The sequence below is a fragment of the Manis javanica genome, chromosome 2 (genome assembly GCF_040802235.1).
Source record: "Manis javanica isolate MJ-LG chromosome 2, MJ_LKY, whole genome shotgun sequence".
In the NCBI taxonomy this organism is placed as follows: Eukaryota; Metazoa; Chordata; class Mammalia; order Pholidota; family Manidae; genus Manis; species Manis javanica.
The window spans coordinates 63,618,453-63,642,016 of NC_133157.1; the positions used below are offsets into that span (position 1 = coordinate 63,618,453).

General features: G+C 41.1%; 1 protein-coding gene across 7 annotated transcripts in view; it reads left to right on the forward strand.

Annotated features, from left to right (window-relative positions):
- The window catches only part of LOC108396514 (histone-arginine methyltransferase CARM1-like), a 281,263-nt gene that overhangs the window by 166,361 nt on the left and 91,338 nt on the right, over positions 1-23,564 (forward strand). For all 7 annotated transcript variants that reach the window (XM_073228590.1, XM_073228591.1, XM_073228595.1 and 4 more), the window contains exons 3-4: positions 146-252; positions 1,102-1,206. In XM_073228590.1, coding sequence (XP_073084691.1) covers positions 146-252; positions 1,102-1,206 — 212 coding nt within the window. The remainder of the gene's footprint in view (positions 1-145; positions 253-1,101; positions 1,207-23,564) is intronic.

Below are 23,564 nucleotides of genomic sequence, written 5' to 3' on the forward strand. Positions count from 1 at the left end.
TTGCCATTGCTTATGGTACATGTTTTCAGGGAGGAACCTACCATTCTTTTTTAGTTTTCTAATATTTTCTCAGTAGGAATTTTGTAGAGTGCAATGGTGGTTTCCTAGGTTTTCAAACAGGTCTTCTTTTTCCTTCTCTTTGCAGAATTAAGTGCATTTTCAAACACCTTGAAAAGATGTCAGAATGAGAAGAAGGAGTCCTCGGTGTTCAGCCAGCGGACAGAAGAGGCATCTGCTGCACAGTACTTCCAGGTCAGGGAAGTTGCTCCAGGTGGAACTGAGTTTCTTCAAGGGACACACACCTGATGTGTGAATACACCCGGGCAGGTGGTGGGTGGAGAGGAGACAATTGATGTCATATTGCAGTTGTCCCCTGGAAGTGTGGTTCCTGTGATTGGAGGTCTCACTCTGTCACTTACCAAGATGTCAGGTCTTGGCCAGTTAACATATCTTTCTGAGCCTCAGTTTCCTCATCTGGGGAATACAATTCATCCGACTGTTGTGATAATTTAATTTGATTAGAGGATATATGTAAAGCACCTAGCATGGTGCCGGAAACATAGAAAACTACCTAATAATGGCAATTACAATGATGATATATATGGCTGACAGGCAGTGTTCATGGATTTATAATAGCATCATGTTACCCACCTGGCTTGCCTCATTGGGATTACCATCAGTACCGCTTTCTGCCCCAGCCCTCCCTCACCCAGGATTTCTATCCAAATTCTCTTTTTCTCTCAAGATTGATAGACTCATCAGGGACATGCCCTTTGGTCCTGGTCCCTTTCTCTCTGTTTCTTATCTCTATTATTTTTGATTCATGTTCTTTCACAGCCTCTGCTTAAAGGAGGGACCCTGGGCACCTCTCTGGTCAATATCTAGGACTGAATCTATTACATGGAGCAGCAGTCGTAAGTCTGGGTAGACTTCAGAGTTCTAGGCCTTACAGATCAGAGCCAGTGTGGACACGTCACTGCATCTCTCAGAGCCTCAGCTTCTCAGAGTGTCAGGCCAAGCCTATTTGACTGAGGCAGCTGTAAGAACCAGATGTTCATGAAGGTGGGTTGTTTATGCTCCTCTCTTTCTCTTTCCCTACAGTTTTATGGCTGCATTTCCCAGCAGCAGAATATGATGCAAGACTTTGTGAGGACAGCCACGTACCACAGAGCCATTCTCCAGAACCACACTGACTTTAGAGATAAGGTAATGCTGGCAGCGGGTTATAAATCTCAAACTTTTAAGAAGCCTTGTCAAAAACTAGAATCAAAATTAAGCTTTTCTAGAAGTAGCATATGACTCAGCAGTTCTAAGTATTCAGAAGATTTGAAAGCCGGTATTCAAACAATTACTTAAACATGAATGTTCATAGCAGCAGTAGTCCCAGTAGCCAAAAAGTGGAAAGAATCCAAATGCCCATCAACTGGTGAAGAGATAAACAAAATGTGGTACATCCATACAATGGCATATTATGAATATCTTTCATATTTATTATCCATATAAAGGAATGGATTGCTGATATATGCTCCAATGTGGATGAACCATGAAAATACGCTAAGAGAAAAATGCCAGTTACAAAAGCTTATTTGTATTATTCTACTTATATGGAACATCCAGAACAGGCAAATCCATAGAAAGGAGTAGACTAGTGGGTGCTAAGGGCTGAGGGAGGGGGAGTCTAAATGGGCGCAGGGTTTCCTTTCAGAGTGATGGAGCCTTAGAACCTGATTGACGTAACAGTTGTACAACATAGTGAATATACCAAATGACACTGAATTTTATGCTTAAAATGATTAATGGTTAATTTGAGGTTATGTGAATTTTACTTTAATAAAGAAATTAAACTTTGAGTGCAAGGAACTCAAGAGCCTGAATGCAGTATGTTTTGGTTCATAAAATAGGTTAGGAGCTTTATTGAGAGATAATGAATAGTTCCTGTTGAGTCACTTTTTTTTCATAGACTCTACAAGCACCTGCATTTATTTCCTTCACAAAATGAATATGAATGATGAGTGATTGCTAACACATTATACAAGTGTTGTCCATTATTTTCCTACCAGTAAAACGGCCAAAGTGTTCAAAATACTGTATAGCTCATCTCAGAGACAAGAGTGCTGGTCAGTGAATCCAGCAGTCCTAAGATCTAACTTCACATTTTTCTCCTGATTAGCTGTGTGATCTTAGGTGAAACACTAAACTCTTCTAAGACTCACAATCTGTTCTACTGCCATAGTAATTGTACATTCATGGCCTTTGAGATTTGCAGCATGAATTCTCCAGGAAGGATGTGATAAAACACTGAAAAGGTGATCCTAATGGCTTATGCCTCCCTCTAGCCACATCCGTTTGCAAATTTGTGTAGCTGCTTCTTTCATCAAGAGATAGTCTAATTTTTTTAATACTTTTATCTCTGTGCTGTCCTTGTGATATGCTTCAACCAAGAGAATGTGACAGAGGTGACATTGTGTGAGTTTCAGAGCCTAGGCATGAATGGACTTTACAGCTTCTTGGAACCCTGAGACTGCTGTGCTGTGAAGCAGCCCAGTCTAGCTTGCTGGAGGTTGAGAGGTCACATGGAGCAGACCTGAGGCCCTCCAGGCAACAGCCAGCACCCACTGCCAGATCTATAAGTGAGGCCATGTTGGACCTTCCAGCCCAACCACCCTCCAGCAGAATGCAGAAACAAATGAGTCCAGGCAAGATCAGTAGAGAAATTGCCCAGTGCTCCCACAGAATTTGGAGAAATAATAGATTGTTCCCAGTTTAAGCCACTGAATTTTGATGTGGTTTGTCACGTAGCAATAGTTAATTAAACCCAGAGAGAAAAATACATGAAAAGTAATGATAACTGGGTACCCAGCTAGAGGTTGATTTGCCTATAGCTTTCTTTCCTTTATTATCTCCATTCTGCTATTGAGCTCATTAGAGAATATTTTGTTTCCATTACTGTGTTTTTCAATTCCAAATTTCCATGTGTCATCTATTTCCTCACTGAGACTTTCCATTTTCCACTGGTTTCAACAGTGCTCATGGTTGGTAGTTGAAGCTTTTTAAAAAACAGCTGCTTGAAAGTTTTTGTCAGACACTTCTAACGTCTACATCATTGTTGTGTTTGCTTCAGTTGATTAACATTTCCCAGGGAACTGAGATTTTCCTGATTCTTCATTATGCCAAGAAATTTTGGATTGTATTGGGTCTATTTCAAATAATATGTTGTGAGACTCTCAGTCTTCTTTAAATCTGGTGGAAAATGTTGGCCCTTTTGTTTCAGTATTCATGCTACCTGGTTAGTTTCAGGCTGTGAGTTCCATGCCTCCGCTTGGTATTCTGAGGGCTCTGGTTCCTATATTAGCCCAGGTTTCAAAGCGTCAGCAGTACTATTTGGATCTGCCCACGTGTATCACCTAGTGGTCAGTCTGGCATCTGGGTGGAGTTCTCAAAGTATTGGTAGGCTAATTAAAATCTGAATCATGCATGCACAGATTGAGGCTAAGCCCAGAAATTAAAAAAAAAAAACTTTATGGGGTTGCTTAGCCAACCTCCTTCCTCTCCATGACCTCCTTGATACCTTCTGATCCCGTGGAACCACTTTTCAGGCTCTAGCCAAGTAGCTCACTCTGCTGTGTACTTCCATGATTTTCACTACATTTTGGCCAAGCAGAGAGAGAGGACAAAGAAAGGAAAAACAGTATAAGGGTGGTCCCAGGGAGAATGACAGCACTACTGAGCACAGAGGTAGGTTCCCCTCTCTCATGGCTCTGCTCCTGTAGGCTGATGCTGCCTCTACCACAAGACTGCTGGGGGCTGGAGCACAGAAGGGAGGAAAGAAAGGAAAAGAAAGGAGGAGAGATGGGAGGGAAAGAAGTGAAAGAGAGGGGAGAGGAAAAGGATAAATAAGGGGAAAACAGCATTTCTGCATGTACTCTGTGCATCAGTTGTTTCCTTCCCTGATGCTGGAGACAGTGCTCTTGTCTGTGCTCTGGCACCCATTTCCAGGTTGTTGAGTTCAGGCCATGGATGGGAGTTGGGGATATGGTTCAGCACTATTTTGAATTCTAGTCTCCTTCCCCAGCCTACTTGCTACTTTATACTTTTCAGTCTCCAAGTAATTGTTCCATACTTTCTGTCTAGGTTTCACAGCTAGATTCAGTGGGAGAGACAGGAGAAGTGGGCTTTCTCTGACTTACTCAGGACTGGGCATGTTCTGAAAGTCAGATCTAGGTACTGTGGTGGGTGAGGGTGACAGCAAGAGACAGAGATAAGACCGAAAATGACCATGCTTGGCCAAAGGGTCTCATTTGTCTTTCCGTGTGCCTTGAAGTGCCCAGGACCCTTACTGTGCCAGTGAGGTGGGCCTGGTTAACAGGCATGAAATAAACATTTCTAATGAGGAGCACCTGACTATGTATGGTAGGTGGGCAGGATGAGGATAGAGGGTAAAAGCTTGTTTCTTTTGATACCTTATCTGGTAATCAAGATTTTGGGTAAGCAGTTTTATTAACCTTGGCAGATTTCTTTCCAATAAAAAAAAATTATCTCTGAATTATTGATTGCTACTTCATGATTTAAGGATGTTTCCTGGAGGTAATACTTTTATTTAGGGAAACTTCCTTCACTCTGAAGTTGCTTAGTTTTAATCTATAATCTGTTTTCTATTATGTATAATCTTTCTCCTGTACTACCTATAATTTGTTTTTTATTCTGGTTACAATTTCTAAAGACCATTGTCCAAATTATTAATCATATGAATAATTATATGACTCTCACAGAATTCCATATGGATTATGTCACTTGACTATTTCATTTGTGCATCTTTTCATCAGTAAAAATGAAGATATTGAACTGGATCATCTTTAAGGTCACTTACATCTCTAACCACATTTGATTTTATAAAATACTCTTTTCCTGCCAGCCTGAAATGGGATTATCTGCCAATGAAATAAAAGAGGCTTCCATCTGTTGGGGTTTATGAAGGTGATAATTAATCACATGGTTGATAATTAATTATATCCCTTTCTCGCTCTGAGTTCTGATGCAATTTAGAAATAGACACAGATGTCAAGTAGAAATCACAATATCAACTTTATTTTTGGTAATGCTGTTTGGAGAACAGGGCTTGGACCTGTGACCAAAGAAGACTTCCTATTCCTTTTTCTCCCAAACTAAACTTCTCTACCCATTTGTATGCTGAACAACTGGCCTCTCCAGATAAGTACAGAGCCCGCCCAGCAATTTTCCACCTGGGGGCTCAAGAGTGCATGTTTGAGTAGGTGGTGGGCAGGCTGGCCCCTTTGCAGAGCTAGGGCTGTGCATGTTCTGTCCTATTTCCCAGTGTCACTGGTCAGATGGGTCACTCTTACTGTGAGGGAGAAAGTGGAAGAGGAGATGAACACTTTTCTTTCAGTCCTGACCTCTCCTGGGAGTAAATATACCCTCCCTTCTAAAAATGGAAAGAGAAAACTATCCTAGTTTTTAATGTCCAGGAGTGCTCGGTCCCAAAGTAGGATGGTTGCACACCCTAATTCCACATCTATGAAATCCACCACTAATCCAAAATCTTTTAAAATCCTTTTCTGTTTGCTTCATCATACTGAAGACCATTCGCAAATAACTCCTGTGACCTACACAGGTTGCTACCTTTTCACTAAACCCTTGTATTCTTTCTTATTGAAACTGATGACCTAAAAGAGTATGGGTTTAGAATGACTGATGTCAATGGCTATTATTTATTAAGGCTTTTTCATATGCAAGCACCATGCCAAGAGCTTTCCATATACTGTTTATATCTTAGTCCAGGCTGCTATAACAAAAATATCATAGACTGGGTGGCTTGAAGAACATTTATCACAATTCCAGAGGCTGGGAGGTCCCAGGTCAGGGTGTCAGTAGAGCTGGTGTCTAGTGAGGATTCATTTCCCAGCTTACAGACAGAAGCCTTCTTGCTGCATCTTCATACGGCCAAAAGAAATAGGAAGCAAGCTCTTCCCTGTCTCTTCTTCTGAGTGCACTAATCCCTGGCTTGAGGGCTTCATTCTTGTGATCGCATTACATCCCAAAGGCCCCATCTTCAAATACCATCACATTGGGAATTAGGGTTTCAACATATGAATTTGGGTGGAGGGAGGTGTGTGTGCCCACCACCTACTCAATCTATAGCAGTTTCTTTTGATTTTTATTACAGCTTTATGAGAGCTGAACATTGCCAATTAGAGGTGAGAGAACTAAGGAATGTTGTTAATGTTCCCGATTTTATCCAACTACTAAATGAAAAGGTCAGTGTTTGAACCCAGTTTGTCTTTGAACTCACACACATAACCCCTGAGAGCTCTTGCCCATGGGAAGGTTGGCTGAAATTGCCAAGGGAGAGTTTTGTGTCTCTGGGCTTAAGGATGAAGAGAGAACATTTGTTTATTAAGCATCTCCATGCGTGTATGAGGCAACATTGTACAACGGTTATGGGCCTGAGTCCTAGAGCTGGCGAGCTGAGTTCAAATTTCAGCCTGGCCACTTACCATGCACCTGCCATAGACGTTTATCCTGTTTGTCTTGAGATCTGTAGTCTCTGGAATTTAATATCCTTACCAATGAGTAGTAAACTATTTCTTAGAGTCCTTGCAAGGTCAAGATGATACAATGCATATGAAGTGCTCAGTACATGGCCCATAATAGGAACTCAGTACTTAGCAGCAAGTATTATTATTGGGGATGGTGCTGTAGTTCCCAGTTCTGCTATAATTTTAGATCTTTCAAATATTGCTTTTTCATTCTGCTTCCTCCATACAGTTTTAATGAAAATCCTTTCTTGGCCAGAGCACTTCTGGCTGAGATCTCCATTTGGAATCCATCCAGGAGACTGACCCTGCTGGAACCCACCCTGTTCCCCTCCTCAGAGTTTCTGTTAATTGCCATCTGGCTATTTTTAGTTTCTTCAAGTGTGAGTTGGGTCTGAGCAGGGAAAGTCCATCCTGCTGAGGGTGTGGGGCTATGTGAGCTGTAGGGTTTTAATTTGGAAATGTTTTGACACTTCATTTGTCAGGGCACCAGTTGCTGGAAATTTGTGAGAATAAGCAGGAGCAGAGAGCTTATTATTATTGTTTAAATCAGAAGTCTCACAGAGGAGAGAATCCCAGTTGCAACATCTGCTTAGTACATCCAAATGTGAGGTTGGCTTAGGCAGAAGGGATCCAGAGATTTGAAGCTTTAAAAGAAAATTAAATAACAATAATAAAGATGCAAAGCAACCTGTTCAGAATGTCAGCGGATATTCAGATTTGCAGAATGTGAGGTTCATGCTCTCCCACTGTGAGTTTTCTTTAGTGTGGGCTTATCAACAGTTTAGTGAAAGGTTCTTGAGTTTATCTCTAAGCCTGCTCTGAAATTCTCCTCTCACTACAAGATGCTGCACATCGCTGGTTACCCTGGCACACTAATGATTCCTGACCTTAATCATCAGTGAGAATAAAAGCTGCATCCCAGGCCTGCCAGATAGTCCTGTTTGCATGTGATGAAGCAGCACTTGCTTCCTTTTTTGAACCTCTTTAATGAGGTAAGAATCACATACAAAAAGCTGTACGTATTTCATGTGTACAGCTGGATAAGTTTGGAGATAAGTATGGATAAGTTTAGAGATAAGTATACATCCATGAAACTGTCACCAGAATCTGCCCTATGCATAAAAGTTTCCTCCTGTCTTTTCTTTCTTTCTTCTTCTTCTTATTTTGGGATAAGAACAGTTAACATAGGTCTACCTTCTTAGTAAATTTTTAAGTATGCAATACAGTATTGTTAACTACAGGCACTATGCTGTGCAGTGGATTTTTAGGAATTAAGAACTGAATTATTCATCTTGCATAACTAAAACTTCATGCCCTGTAACTAATACTTGCCTGTTCCGTGTCTCTCCAACCCCTGGTAACCACCATTCTAGCCTGCTCTGAGTTTGACTATTTTAGATACTTCATGTAAGTGAAGTCATGTAGTATTTGTCCTTCTGTGTATGGCTTATTTCACTCAGCATAATGTCCTCTAGGTTCATCCACGTTGTTGCATATGGCAGGATCTCTTTTTTAAAGGCAAAATAACATTCCACTGTGGATATGTGTATATACGTATGCGTGTGTATACAACATTTTCTTTATCTGTTCTTCAAATACTCCACTTCTCCTTAGCATCATCATCAACCTGATGACAATGAAATCCTCGTTCAGAGCTGTGCAGGGAAGCAGGAAAAAAGGAAGTAATTCATTCTTCCTACTGGGTTCTCTGAATAACCTCTCTCGTTTAATCTTTGGCTGTAGAAGTCAGGGTTCCTAGCTGCCAGCATCAGAAACCAACTCTACTAATTTAAGAAAATTTCCTGAAAGGAACAGGATCATCAGAGAACTAGGCTTGGAGGATTCATGATCAAAAATCATTTCCAAAATCATGCTGCAAAGTTGATACTGGAGACAGCAGTGCAGCCAGCCATGAACACTAAAATATGCACAGCCTTTAACCAGAGCTGCTCTTGAGTGATGCCTTAGAAACTCCCTCTGGTGTGCTGGAATCTGGAGGTCGCTGTGACCTCACTGAATGGAGTCTGTGCCATCCTTGCGTCTTCACACTCTGAACCCTGCACACAGAGCACATCTTCTTGGCAGAGCCTCTGTCATGTCTGTGCTTCAGCTGCCAAGGTGCTGGAAGAGAGCCCCAGATATCTTCATCTCTCCTGGGAGGCTGGTGCTGCCTCAGGAGTGGGGCACTCTCCAAACACAGGAAGAGGGTTCAGGCACTGAGAGGCACAAAAGAATGGCAGATGCCCACTATACCATACAATTAACAAACACAATATACAGTATTACTCTCATGGTATAGATAAAGGGACCAGAGGTACATAAATGTAACTAACTTGCTTAAGGGTCATAGCTACTAAGTGGTAAAGCCAAATGCAAACTCAAGTCTGTCTGTATCCAGAGCCAATAATGCAGGCTGATTTGGGGGGGGCACCAGAAAGCCATTCTTTCTATGTTCTAGGTTGATACTCAAACTGGTATTTTATTTGTCTATGTGATTTTTGGAATGTGTATGGGGCAGGATGTAATAGTGAAAAAAATAAGCTGATTGATATATATATATTGTATGTGTGTATAAAAGTATATTATATATATATATAACACTAATATATATGCATATTATATGTATAATTATGCATATATACCTATGTAACATACATACACACATACACGCACATATACATGTAAGATTTTTTCTTATGGCTTGGTGTTTGGATGGTGTTTTATTTCCTTGGGCTATGGTAATTAATTAATTATTTAATTAAATTAATTAATTAAGCCACAAATCAGGTGGCTTACAACAACAAATTTATTATTGTCACAGTTTTGGAGGCCAGAAGTCCAAAATCAAGGTGTCAGTGTGGTCATGTTACCTCTGAATGGCCTCAGGGATCCTTCCTTGCCTTTCCTAGCATCTTGTGGTTGCTGGCAGTCCTTGGTGTTCCTTGACTTGTAGATTCATCTCTCCCATCTCTGCCTCTGTTGTCACAAGGCATTCTCCCCATGTGTCTGTTTCTCTGTAAACTTCTCTTTCCCTTTAATGACATGAGTCATATAGGATTTAGGGCCCACCCTAACCCATTGTGATGTTAACTTGACTTATCTGTAAACCCCTATTTTCAAATAAGGTCACATTCACAGGTTCTGGGTAGACATGACTTTGGGGAGGTTCACTACTCAACCCAGTACAAAGGCCAAAGTTCACATTAGGACATCACAAGATCTCACTCATGGGATTATCTCTTTGGCCCCTAAGCCCTACGGGAGTTTCTACATAGGTTTCCTGAATGTGAGTGTGAAGCAGATGGCATGTCTGTGCCAGGATTCTCCTGACCTTGAATAGAATCTACCCCTAAAACAGTGCTGGAGAAAGATGCCAGGCAGTAAAGGAAAATGCTTTCATTTGGTATGAAAGCAAAGTACAGTTTTGAAGGAGAGCCGAGAAGACTGAATAAGCGATGGTCACAGACTGTTTTTAGGACCGTTGGGAAAGAGGAAGCTGGGGGATTTCATGCAGTAGATGGATTTCTAATCAAGATATCTGTGCTCAGAGCCCATCTCCATACCTTTCAGGATGATGACATGTGATTTTAATCTTTCGGAGGTTAATTTTAAATTGGGATAAGAACACTTAACAAATGGTGGCTTTAAGAATTTAGTGAGCTACCATACACAGAGTCTCAGCACAGCATCAAAATGCTGCAGATATAACTGGGAAATCAGAATCAGAAATCAGCACTTCAAGGATATTGGCTTCCCCAGGCTTGTTAGCATAAATGAGCTTATGCTGCTGGAACAATGAACCCCCAAACCTCAAAACGTTCAAGCCCACAGAGCTTTATACCTGATTCATTTAGTCCATTATGGGTTAGCTAAGGGCTGTACCTTGTCCTATCCTCCCTCCAAGACCCAGGCTGAAAGAGCTGCATCCATGTGAAACATGACCAGTTCCTCTCCAGAGAGAAGGAGAGAGTGGCAAATCTCACCCCTCATTCTTACATCTTCCACCTGAAATTGACCCGTATTACTTCTGACCACATTACATGGGCCAAAGCAAGTCATGTGGTCACTCCTAATTTCAAAAGAGCAAGGGAATGCTATTTTACCATGTGCTCATAAGAACTAGAAATATTTGGTAAATGACATTAATGACAATCATACCAGATGCTACTTCTGCAGAATCATTAAAGAAGGGACAGATTGCTAAGGTGATATTCTCAGTGCATCAGCTGTGCTTGGGAGGGAACTAGGAAACTAGGGGGAAAAAAGTGGTTTTGAAGGATTAGTATTTCACTGATATGGTTTTATTGTTTATCTTGCTATCAACTTCCACCTGGCAACTTGCCTACCCACTGAATGCAAGGCATTTTAGAAAGTTCCTAGGGGTGAAAAACATTCCCTCCTGAGACAGCTAATTTGGAGTAACTACTGACTTTGCTAAGGTTTATGTAGAAGATTCTATGCAACAGTAACTTCTAAAGTAGATGACTTTGTTTTAATATCTGCCTTCCAGGATAAGAATGTAATTAGATAAAGAGGATAGTGTAAATACATTGACAAAACAATTAATAAGCAGTTCAAAGTACTGTTCTAGAACCTGGTCTTTTCCAACACTGAACCAGGAATTGGATTCCCATGAACTTAGAGCTTGTTCCTAAATTCTTTTTTTGCTTAATTTCCTAAATCTGAGGTATTGACATAGTCATAGTCTACTTACTTACCTACTGAAGTAGGAGAAAATCCCTACTCAAATTTGCTAAAACAGTTGGAGGTAGTGTAACACTGAAGTGTTTTTTTTTTAATTTTATAGTGCTTTTATTTATTTAGTATTTATTTATTATTTTGTATTGAAGTATCATTGATATACAATCTTATATTGGTTTCAAATATACAACACAGTGTTTCAATACTTATACATATTATTAAATCCTCACTCCCTCTAGTGTAGTTACTATCTATCAACATAGGAAGATGTTACAGAATCATTGACTATATTCTCCATGCTGTACTACTGTCTCCATGACCAACTTATATTGTGATTGTGAATTATTGTGCTCCTTTATCCCCCTCACCTTCCTTACCCTCCCACCCCAACCACTCCTACTTGGTAACTACTAGTCATTTCTCAGTGTCTATGAGTCTACTGCTGTTTTGTTCCTTCTGTTTTGCTTTGTTTTTATACTCCACAAATAAATGAATACTTGCCTTTCTACACCTGACTTATTTCACTTAACATAATACCCTCTAGATCCATCCATGTTGTTGCACATGTCAGGATTTCTTTTCTTTTTGTGGCTGAAAAATATTCCATTGTGTATATGTACCACATCTTTTTTATCCATTCATCTATTGATGTACACTTAGGTTGCTTCCATATCTTAGTTATTGTAAATAATGTGGCATTAGACATACGGGTGCATATATCTTTTCTAATCAGGAACTTTGTTTTCTTTGGATAAATCCCTAGAAGTAGAATTACTGGATCAAATGGTATTTAAGATTTTAGTTTTTTGAGGAATCTCTATAGTGCTTTCCCACAATGGTTACACCAATTTACTTTCCCACCAATAGTGTAGGAGGGTTCCCATTTCTCCACATCCTCACCAACATTGGTGTTTTCTTGTCTTTTGGATAGTGGCCATCCTAACTGGTATGAGGTGATATTTCTGTGGTTTTGATTTGCATTTCCCTGATGATTAGTAAAATGGAGCATTTTGTCATGTGCCTGTTGGCCATTTGTATTTCTTCTTTGGAGAAATATCTGTTCGGGTCCTCCTCCCAGTTTTTAATCAGGTTATTTGTTTTTGGGTGTTGAGGCATATGAGTTCTTGATGTATTTTGGATGTTAACTCCTTATTAGATGAGTCACTTATGAATATATTCTCCCATACTGTAGGATATCTTTTTGTTTTGCTAATGGTGTCCTTTGCTATACAGAAGGTTTTTCATTTAATATAGTCCCACTTGTTCATTTTTTTATTTTGTTTCCCTTGCCCAAGGAGATATGTCCAAGAAAACAATTGCTCATACTTATGTTCAAGAGATTTTTGACTATTTTCCTCTAAAAGTTTTATGGTTCCATGTCTTACATTCAAGACATTGATCCATTTCGAGTTTACTTTTGAGTATGGAGTTAGACAATAATCCAGTTTCGTTCTCTTACATGTAGCTGTCGAGTTTTCCCAATACCAGTTGTTAAGAGGCTGCCTTTTCCCCATTGTATATTCATGTCTCCTTTATCATATATTATTTGACCATATATGTGTGGGTTTATATCTGGGCTCTCTATTCTGTTCCATTGATCTATGGGTCTGTTCTTGTACAACTACCAAACTGTTTTGATTACTGTAGCTTTGTAATAGAGCTTGAAGTCAGGGAATGTAATCCTTCCTGCTTTGTTCTTCCTTCTCAGGATTGCTTTATCTATTTGGTGGTTCCACATGGATTTTAGGTGGTTCCATATGGATTTTAGAACTATTTGTTCTAGTTCATTGAAAAATGCTGTTGGTATTTTGATAGGGATTGCATTAAATCTGTAGATTGCTTTAGACAGGATGGCCATTTTGACAATATTGATTCTTCCTATCCATGAGCATGGGATAGATTTCCATTTATTGGTACCTTCTTTAATTTCTCTTATGAGTGTCTTACAGTTTTCAGAGTACAGATATTTCACCAACTCTGATGTGTTTTAATCCAATTACTTTGAGCATCATGTCCAAATTTAACTATGTCCAGAAAAGAAGAGGCATCTTTTCTGTGTCTCTCTTAGAAGAGAGGAAATATTTCCCAGTAGTCCCCCAGCAGACTTCCCCTCAGGTTTCATTAGGAACAATGTATCACACACCCCAGCCTAAAAATACCATCAGTGGCAAGAGGAATGGAACCTCCTATTATTGCCTGAGACCAAGCAGAATCCCTTCCTGGGGTCTAGAGATGGTTAACCACATGGAGGATATAAATACTAAGTAAAATTGAGGTTCTGATAGGAAGGAAGAAGAGACTGATACTGGTTAGAGACCACCATGTCTGCTTTGCTGACTCTGATCTTGTCCCCTCTAGTCCATGCTACCATTATAATGCTGCTAAAATGCAGCTATGAAATAATTATTCTCTTGAAACCTTTTTTATGACCTTTCTTTGCTTAAGGATCAAGTCCAAGCTGTTAATCTTGTATAGATATAGAAGACCATCTCTCATCAAGCATCAGCCAGTTTCTCTAGCTTTGCTCTTGCCATGTTAATGTCTCAACCATGCCCCACTTCTACCTCTAACATATGCAGCATGTGTGACTGGCTCCATCATTATTTGGTGCCTTTATTTGTATTGCTCTCTCATCTTGCAGGTCCTACCACTACCTCCATTCACATGGCTCAACACTGACTCACCTTTGATTTTCACTAGTCGGGTCACCTCAGTGAAGTCTGTCCAGGCTCTTGGTAGACTGTTCCTCCTTCATACTCTTACTGTGCCCATTACATAATTCTGCTATTGCCACTCCAACACATTACTATAATTCTTTCTTACTCCCTACCAAACAGTTATACTTTATTTTTATTTATCCTTGCATTCCTAGCACCTAGCAATGTTGGCAAAATGGGCAATAGGAGGCACTTCATAGATGTCTGATAAATGATTGAGTGCCTAAGGGTTTAGAGATAAATGAACTCAGTCTATTGGCAGCAGTTGAAGGGGATTTGTCATGGGAAGATAAGCTTAGTGACCAGCATACCTTATATTTCACATGATAATAGAGGAAAATAGTTGGAGAACTGGAGAAAGAATGGTTAAAAGATTGGTGATGGGTTTATCTGTCCTCTACCAGAAGACCGAAGGGAACAAGTATGCTGTGGATAAAACAAGAGTCTGTGGCCAGGATTCTCACCTGACCCTGGCTGACTAGCTCACTGCCCATGTGTGGGCAATGCATTGCTATTGACTCTACAAGGAGCTCCGCCCAGTGCTCTGGGAGACACGGTGGCATGGCTGCAAAGCTGCAGGAGAACAGAGCAGAGGCTGAAGTGGTGGCAGTGCCGAGGACAGAGGCCCAGAGGACAGCTGTGCAGGCAGAGGGGCCCAGAGGACAGTTGTGCAGGCAGAGGGGCCCAGAGGCAGAGACTGACTTGCTGTATGCAGACTCGCTCTGAGTGAAAGGGATTCTAGTGATTGACCTGCTACCATGGAAATAAAGTTGGGTATAATGCTTTGACACCAAGAACGTTTTACTGTCATTTTCTTTGATCACATTGAATCCATAGTGAACTTGCCCCGGGGCCACAAGACATATGCTCATTTAAATAGAGACAACCCTTCAACTGAAAGCAAGTTTCACTGCACAGCAGATGTAGAGCTCTGTCTTATGAGGAGCTTTGATTGAAGAATTCTTCTGCTCTAATGAAAGTGCTAATTACCTGAACAAGATTTAAGTCTAAGCTGCAAAGGCCACACAGGGATGTCTTCTGCAGCCCTTGAGATGACTTGGAATTTCTCTTCTTTGACAAAAGCCAGAGTAAGAGATGGGATGGATTGCAAAAGGTCATGCAATTCTCTATTCTGTTACTGCTTAGGAGCTGATCAGTCAAGCTGTCAATCAACAGTCTAGATATTGAAAGAGTTGGGTGTGTTCCAGTTCATTGAAGAATGTTGCTGGTAATTTGATAGGGATTGCATCGAATCTGTATATTGCTTTGGGCAGGATGGCCATTTTGAAGATATTAATTTTTCCTAGCCATGAGCATGGGATGGGTTTCCATTTGTTAGTGTCCTCTTTAATTTCTCTTAAGAGTGACTTGTAGTTTTCAGGGTATAGGTCTTTCACTTCTTTGGTTAGGTTTATTCCTAGGTATTTTATTCTTTTTGATGCAATTGTGAATGGAATTGTTTTCCTGATTTCTCTTTGTATTGGTTCATTGTTAGTGTATAGGAAAGCTACAGATTTACGTGTGTTAATTTTGTATCCTGCAATTTTGCTGTATTCCAATATCAGTTCTAGTAGTTTTGGGGTGGAGTCTTTAGGGTTTTTTATGTACAATATCATATCATCTGCAAATAGTGACAGTTTAACTTCTTTACCAATCTGGATTCCTTGTATTTCTTTGTTTTATCTGATTGCCGTGGCTAGGACCTCTAGTACTATGTTAAATAGCAGTGGGGAGAGTGGGCATCCCTGTCTAGTTTCCGATCTCAAAGGAAAAGCTTTCAGCTTCTCGCTGTTCAGTATAATGTTGGCTGTGGGTTTATCATATATGACCTTTATTATGTTGAGGTACTTGCCCTCTATTCCCATTTTGCTGAGAGTTTTTATCATGAATGGATGTTGAATTTTGTCAAATGCTTTTTCAGCATCTATGGAGATGATCATGTGGTTTTTGTCTTTCTTTTTGTTGATGTGGTGGATGATGTTGATGGATTTTCGAATGTTGTACCATCCTTGCATCCCTGGGATGAATCCCATTTGGTCATAGTGTATGATTCTTTTGATATGCTGTTGAATTATGTTTGCTAATATTTTACTGAGTATTTTTGCATCTACATTCATCAGGGATATTGGTCTGTAATTTTCTTTTTTGGTGGGGTCTTTGCCTGGTTTTGGTATTAGGGTGATTAGGTGGTATTAGGGTGGATTAGGGTATTAGGTATTGGCTTCATAGAATGAGTTTGGGAGTATTCCCTCCTCTTCTAATTTTTGGAAAACTTCTTCATAGAATGAGTTTGGGAGTATTCCCTCCTCTTCTATTTTTTGGAAAACTTTAAGGAGAATGGGTATTATGTCTTCTCTGTGTGTCTGATAAAATTCCGAGGTAAATCCGTCCGGCCCCGGGGTTTTGTTCTTGGGTAGTTTTTTGATTACTGTTTCAATTTATTTGCTCATAATTGGTTTGTTTAACTTTTGTGTTTCCTCCTTAGTCAGTCTTGGGAGGTTGTATTTTTCTAGGAAGTTGTCCATTTCTTCTAGGTTTTCCAGCTTGTTGGCATATAGGTTTTCATAGTAGTCTTTAATAATTCTTTGTATTTCTGAGGAGTCTGTCGTGATTTTTCCATTCTCATTTCTGATTCTGTTGATTTGTTTTGATTCTCTTTTTCTCTTAATAAGTTTGGCTAGAGGCTTATCTATTTTGTTTATTTTCTCAAAGAACCAGCTCTTGGTTTCGTTGATTTTTGCTATTGTTTTATTATTCTCAATTTTGTTTGTTTCTTCTCTGATCTTTATTATGTCCCTCCTTCTGCTGACTTTAGGCCTCATTTGTTCTTCTTTTTCCTGTTTCGATAATTGTGATGTTAGACTATTCATTTGGGATTGTTCTTCCTTCTTCAAGTGTGCCTGGATCGCTATATACTTTCCTCTTAAGACTGCTTTCACTGCATCCCACAAAAGTTGGGGCTTTGTGTTGTTGCTGTCATTTGTTTCTGTATATTCCTTGATCTCTATTTTGATTTGTTTGTTGATCCATTTATTATTTAGAAGCATGTTGTTCAGCCTCCATGTGTTTGTGAGCCTTTTTGTTTTCTTTGTAGAATTTATTTCTAGTTTTATACCTTTGTGGTCTGAAAAATTGGTTGGTAGAATTTCAGTATTTTGGAATTTACTGAGGCTCTTTTTGTGAGCTAGTATGTGGTCTATTCTGGAGAATGTTCCATGTGCACTTGAGAAGAATGTATATTCTGTTGCTTTTGGATGTAGAGTTCTATAGATGTCTATTAGGTCCATCTGTTCTAGTGTGTTGTTCCGTGCCTCTGTGTCCTTACTTATTTTCTGCCCAGTGTATCTGTCCTTTGGGGTGAGTGGTGTGTTGAAGTCTCCTAAAATGAATGCATTGTAGTCTATTTCGCTCTTTAGTTCTGTTAGTATTTGTTTCACATATGCTGGTGTTCCTGTGTTGGGTGCATATATATTTAGAATGGTTATATCCTCTTGTTGGACTGAGCCCTTTATCGTTATGCAGTGTCCTTCTTTATCTCTTATTACTTTCTTTGTTTTGAAGTCTATTTTGTCTGATATTAGTACTGCAACCCCTGGTTTCTTCTCACTGTTGTTTGCCTGAAATATGTTTTTCCATCCCTTGACTTTTAGTCTGTACATGTCTTTGGGTTTGAGGTGAGTTTTTTGTAAGCAGCATATAGATGGGTCTTGCTTTTTTATCCATTCCTTTACTCTGTGTCTTTTGATTGGTACATTCAGTCCATTTACATTTAGGGTGACTATTGAAAGATATGTACTTATTGCCATTGCAGGTTTTAAATTCGTGATTACCAAAGGTTCAAGGTTAGCCTCTTTAGTATCTTACTGCCTAACTTAGCTCGCTTATTGAGCTGTTATATACACTGTCTGGAGATTCTTTTCTTCTCTCCCTTCTTATTCCTCCTCCTCCATTCTTCATATGTTGGGTGTTTGGTTCTGTGCTCTTTCTAGGAGTGCTCCCATCTAGAGCAGTCCCTGTAAGATGCCCTGTAGAGGTGGTTTATGGGAAGCAAATTCCCTCAGCTTTTGCTTGTCTGGGAATTGTTTAATCCCACCATCATATTTAAATGATAATCGTGCTGGATACAGTATCCTTGGTTCAAGGCCCTTCTGTTTCATTGCATTAAATATATCATGCCATTCTCTTCTGGCCTGTTGGGTTTCTGTCAAGAAGTCTAATGTTAGCCTGATGGGGTTTCCTTTATAGGTGACCTTTTTCTCTCTAGCTGCCTTTAAAACTCTTTCTTTTTCCTTAATCTTTGCCATTTTAATTATTATGTGTCTTGGTGTTGTCCTCCTTGGATCCTTTCTGTTGGGGGTTCTGTGTATTTCCGTGGTCTGTTCGATTATTTCCTCCCCCAGTTTGGGGAAGTTTTCAGCAATTATTTCTTTAAAGACACTTTCTATCCCTTTTCCTCTCTCTTCTTCTTCTGGTACCCCTATAATACAGATATTGTTCCTTTTGGATTGGTCACATAGTTCTCTTAGTATTGTTTCATTCCTGGAGATCCTTTTATCTCTCTCTATGTCAGCTTCCATGCGCTCCTGTTCTCTGGTTGCAATTCCATCAATGGCCTCTTGCATCTTATCCATTCTGCTTATAAATCCTTCCAGGGATTGTTTCACTTCTGTGATCTCCTTCCTGACCTCTGTGATCTCCTTCCGGACTTCATCCCACTGCTCTTGCATTTTTCTCTGCATCTCATCCCACTGCTCTTGCATTTTTCTCTGCATCTCCATCAGCATGTTCATGATTTTTATTTTGAATTCTTTTTCAGGAAGACTGGTTAGGTCTGTCTCCTTCTCAGGTGTTGACTCTGTGATCTTTTTCTGCCTGTAGTTTTGCCTTTTCATGGTGATAGAGATAGTTTGCAGAGCTGGTACAAGTGACGGCTGGAAGAGCTTTCCTTCTTGTTGGTTTGTGGCCTTCATCTCCTGGGAGAACAGCGACCTCTAGTGGCTTGTGCTAGGAAGCTGTGTGCTGACAGGGGCACACAGACAGGGCTTCTGCTTCCTGCCCCACTGCTATGGAGTTTATCTCCGCTGTTGCTCTGGCCATGGCCTGGCTCCGGCTGCTGCTCCAAAATGGTGGAGCCCCGTTGGAAGGGGAGCGGCTGGGAGGCTATTTATCTCCGTAAGGGGCCTTCGTGCTCCCTGCTGCCCAGGGGGTTAGAGTGCCCAGAGATCCCCAGATTCCCTGCCTCTGGGCTATGTGTCCTGTCCTGCCCCTTTAAGACTTCCAAAAAGCAGTCTCCAAATCAAAACAACAACAGCAACAACAACAACAAAAAAGTAAATAAATAATTTTTTTAAAAAAAGAAAAAAAAAAAGAAAAATGCACAATTTTCTTTGTCCTCAGGCGCTGGTCTCAGGCACCCGCTCACCAGTCTTGCTGTCCTGTTTCCCTAGTATTGGGGTCCCTGTCCCTTTAAGACTTCCAAAAAGCACTAGCCAAAAAAAAAAAGAGGAGGAAAAAAAAATGGCTGCTCCTGTTTTTTTGTTCTCCGGCATTGGCCTCAGGCACCCTCTCACCAGTCCTGCCGCCCTGTTTCCCTAGCATCCAGGACCCCACACACGCACTGTGTATGCGCTCTGCTCTGGATGGCTGGGGCTGGGTGTTCAGCAGTCCTGGGCTCCCTCTCCCTCCCTGCTGACTCCTCTCCTCCCACTGGGAGCTGGGGGGAGGGGCAGTCAGGTCCCGCCGGTCCGGGGCACCTCACCTTTGTGAGGTGCTGGGTTCTCACAGGTGTGGATGTGGTCTGGATGTTGTCCTGTGTCCTCTGGTGCTCCTTGATGCCCAAGGATACTGTATCCAGCACGACTATCATTTAAATATGATGGCAGGATTAAACAATTCCCAGACAAGCAAAATATAGGAAGAGTTGTCTTTGTTATATTTTCATAGATATATGTGGTTTTGGGAGGAGATTTCTGCTGCTCTACTCACGCTGTCATCTTGGCTCCACCCTCCATGTACAAACATTTTGAAAGATTTCTTTTCCCAAGAAACCACAAGAGCATTAAATTAAAATCATCTGTGCAAAATGATAACCCAGTCTTTTTAATATTTTTCAAACTTACTTTATTAACAAATAAATTCACAGACCTTTTGGCCACTGTTATACCAACTGATTGTGGATTTTTCCCCCTATTTGTCCTGGCAGGAATTTCGTATCATTTTTGGATATAGCCCTGTAGAAGCCTCAAATTAGTCCTGTAGTTCCTGCCTAGGTATCCTGGGGCTGCTGAGCATGTATTCACCCTCTAGAGGAACATTGTGAACAAGAGCTAACTAGATAGTAATGTAATATATCAGTGTCAAAAAGAAGTCACCCTTTGATGGATGGTTAAGATCATTAGATAGGAATAGATGTTACACTGGTAGAAGGTCCTTTCTCGGGGAGTGCACCATATTTTCTGGATCATGACTCTTTTCCCTCTTTGTGGTAGTGAGACATGCTTTTATTTATTGAGGCTGTTTCACTTGTCTCTACTATGTGCCAAGAACCCGTGCTGTATCAGAGATTCAATAATGAGCAAGAAACAGATAGCAATCTCTCCCCTAATGAAACTCACAATCTAGAGGTGGAAGCAGATATTAATCAAATCACTTATTGAATGAAAAATTATAACTGTACTGAGTGTTATGAAGAAGTGTTACTAAGAAAGCATTCAGCAGGAGGATTTTACTTAGGTTGAGAGGGGAGCAAAGAGTAGGGGGAACTATTTGGGATCTGAAAGATGATTTTGTGTATCATCAGGGTCCCTGCTTGAGAGATGGTACACCCAACCGGGTGTTTTAGGAGAGGTAAGTAATGGGACTACTTTCATAGAATTGGGCAGGGTTAAGGGAACCAACAGAGAATGGTGATGCACCCTGGAATTAGCAAGAGTGGGGACCTGTCACCATCCTAGACTTAAAGAAGCAATGGGCATGGTTGGTTCCCGGAAACCTGAGAGAATGGTCATGGCTGTAAGAGATGGAAGCCCAGTAAGAAATGTGACTTTTGATAGAGGGGACACAACCAGTCCATGGAGGCTCAGGAAGGAGGAAGCCAGGATTTATTAATCATTTGACCTCCTGTTGTCTTTTCTCTTGACTGATCCTAAGTAGAGTCCCATGTCTAGGAAGCCCGTTGGTGCAGCCCATACAGGTCTCCTGACAAAGAAAAGGATGGAGAAGTGTGGAGAATACATCTAGAGAAGCAAAAAGAAAAGATCTAGCACAATGGACATTGAGTAGATTTTTTTTAAATGACCATAGACTGAAGTCATAGAGTGTGCAGTGGGGGTAACCCAGGTAAAGGAGCAGCATGTACTAAGGCCCTGTGGCAGAAAGCATGGAACCTTCCTAGAAGGCCTGTGTGAGGGCAGAGGCAGCTTCAGATAGTCAGAAGAGTGGCCCAAGGGACATGTTTAGGTAGGTCATAGTCAGAGATTGTGAAGACAGAGTAAAAACTCTCAGGTTTGTGAGGTGACTTGGATGCCAAGAAAGGAGAAATTGGGCAGAAAGCAGAAGACAAGGTTGGATGAAACAGGATATGTCTTGAGTAAGGCAAGGTCACCCTGAGGTCATCCTCTTTGTTTCTTAGGACCGCATGCAAGGGCACCCAGGGGTCCACATGGCTGGCAAAAGTCATAAGCCTTTTCCAGAGATATTTCAAAGTGAGGTTAGAATTAGGAGAGTGTCATATTGAGTAATCCCATTCGGTCATTTAGTCAATAAATATTTATTAATTATTAAATTACTGTGGTAGGTGCTGAGAGATAAATGATGGGATTCTTGTCTTTGGGGAGCTGATGGGCTAAGCAAGGAAGACAAGCATGTCAAGAAATACTTGTAACTCCCTAAAGCAAGCCTCATTAGAGAGCTATGTGCAAGGGGCCAGAGACTCCAGCATCAACTGGGGACGTCAGGGAAAGCACCCCTGAGATGTCGTGCATGAGCTGGGTCTTGAGTTTCCCCAGTAGAAAGACAAGAGGAGGGCTTTCAACCAAGGGAAGTGTTTTGGTCAGTGTATCCCAACTACTGAAACAAATAACAATCCCTAAATCAGTGCTTTGACATAAGAGATTTGCTTGTTGCTCCTGCCATGTGCAGTGTGTTCCAAGTGGTCTTCCCTAAGTGGTGACCCAGGGATTCAGGCTCTTTTCAACCCCGTCCGGTGGTTTCCAGTGGCACTGTGTAAGGGGAGGAGAGTGGGGCAGTTCCTCTGCACCCTTACCCCCCTTGGCACAGAAGGGACACTCATCATTCATTCCATTGCCCAGACATAGTCACATGGTCCTGTGGAGATGCAAGGGGATGGGAAAATGTAGTCCTGACAGGACAGCTGCTTCCTGAAACGTTGATGCTGAGAGAGCACGAACCATCGGTAGGCTCTGCACTGCCTCCGCCGTGAAGCAGCTAGAATCAGGGAGAGGGACAGAGCTGCTGAGCCTAGGGTGTGAGGGAGGAAGAAGGAGAATCACCGAAGGAGGCCAGAAAAGTTGGCCATTGGTGGATCGCTCGGCCCAGAGACGGCTCGCGGAGAAACCAGGCCCCCCTCCAGCCGCAGGGAACCCAGGGGGTATATGATGAGATCTATGCCTCTTCAAAGTCTGCACTTTCATCACATCACTCGCTGCATGAAAAGAGGGCCACAGTGATGTGGGGAGGTGGGTGCTGGATTCTCGTCTCAGCTCCATCATTCAGCCATGTCACCTTCGGCTGGAAAACGTCTCTCTAAGCTTGTTTCCTTATCACTAAAATAGAGACAAAACCATATACTCTTCATCCCAGGGATGCCTGAGGATCGAGTAGTGTTGGGGGAATGTTTTTTGGAAACTGGAAGCAGCTATACAGATCAAGGGGATTTTCCTACTTTCTTTGCCTCTGCCCAAAGGGAGATATTTTTCACTGGGGACAAAATCTATAACTTAACGTCTGCTAAGGTCCTCAAACATACCCAGTTCTGTAATGGCCTACCAATAGTAGAATAAGAAATGGGCTCAATATAATCTTCGTGAGGAAAAGAAAATTTGATTAGAGATAGCGTCAAGACTTCCTGAGGTGCCATGTGAGAAAGTGTATTGATGTCCTCTTCTCCCAGTCCTGGCAACCCCACCTGCAAAGGGCTGAGGTAATATATTTCCATGTGAGCCTAAATATTTGCTTTGACCATTCATTTTTCACCAGAGAATTTATTCCCAGCCCTCCACAGCTTTGTTTTCCCAACATTGCATGCCTTACATAGACAAGACAAAATGTTCCTCTCCCTCACCACCCTTTCCTGCCCCAGCCTGAAAATTTACTCGTTAACTTTATGAATGTGCATACAAGTGGGAAGCAGTTGGCATTATTTGGATAATGCTACCACAAGATTAGGTTCTTTCTCAAGGCCTTTTCTCTGTTTTGAAATAGCCAAAAGAATATGGTTATTTTATCTTGAAATTTAGTATCGAAATCAGGTATTTGGAAAATTGCCTCAGTTTGTAATTTTTCTTTTCTAGATTCGGTCTGGGTCTGTCAAAGCTTCATCCTACCAAATAGACTAATTTGGCAAAGTTGGACC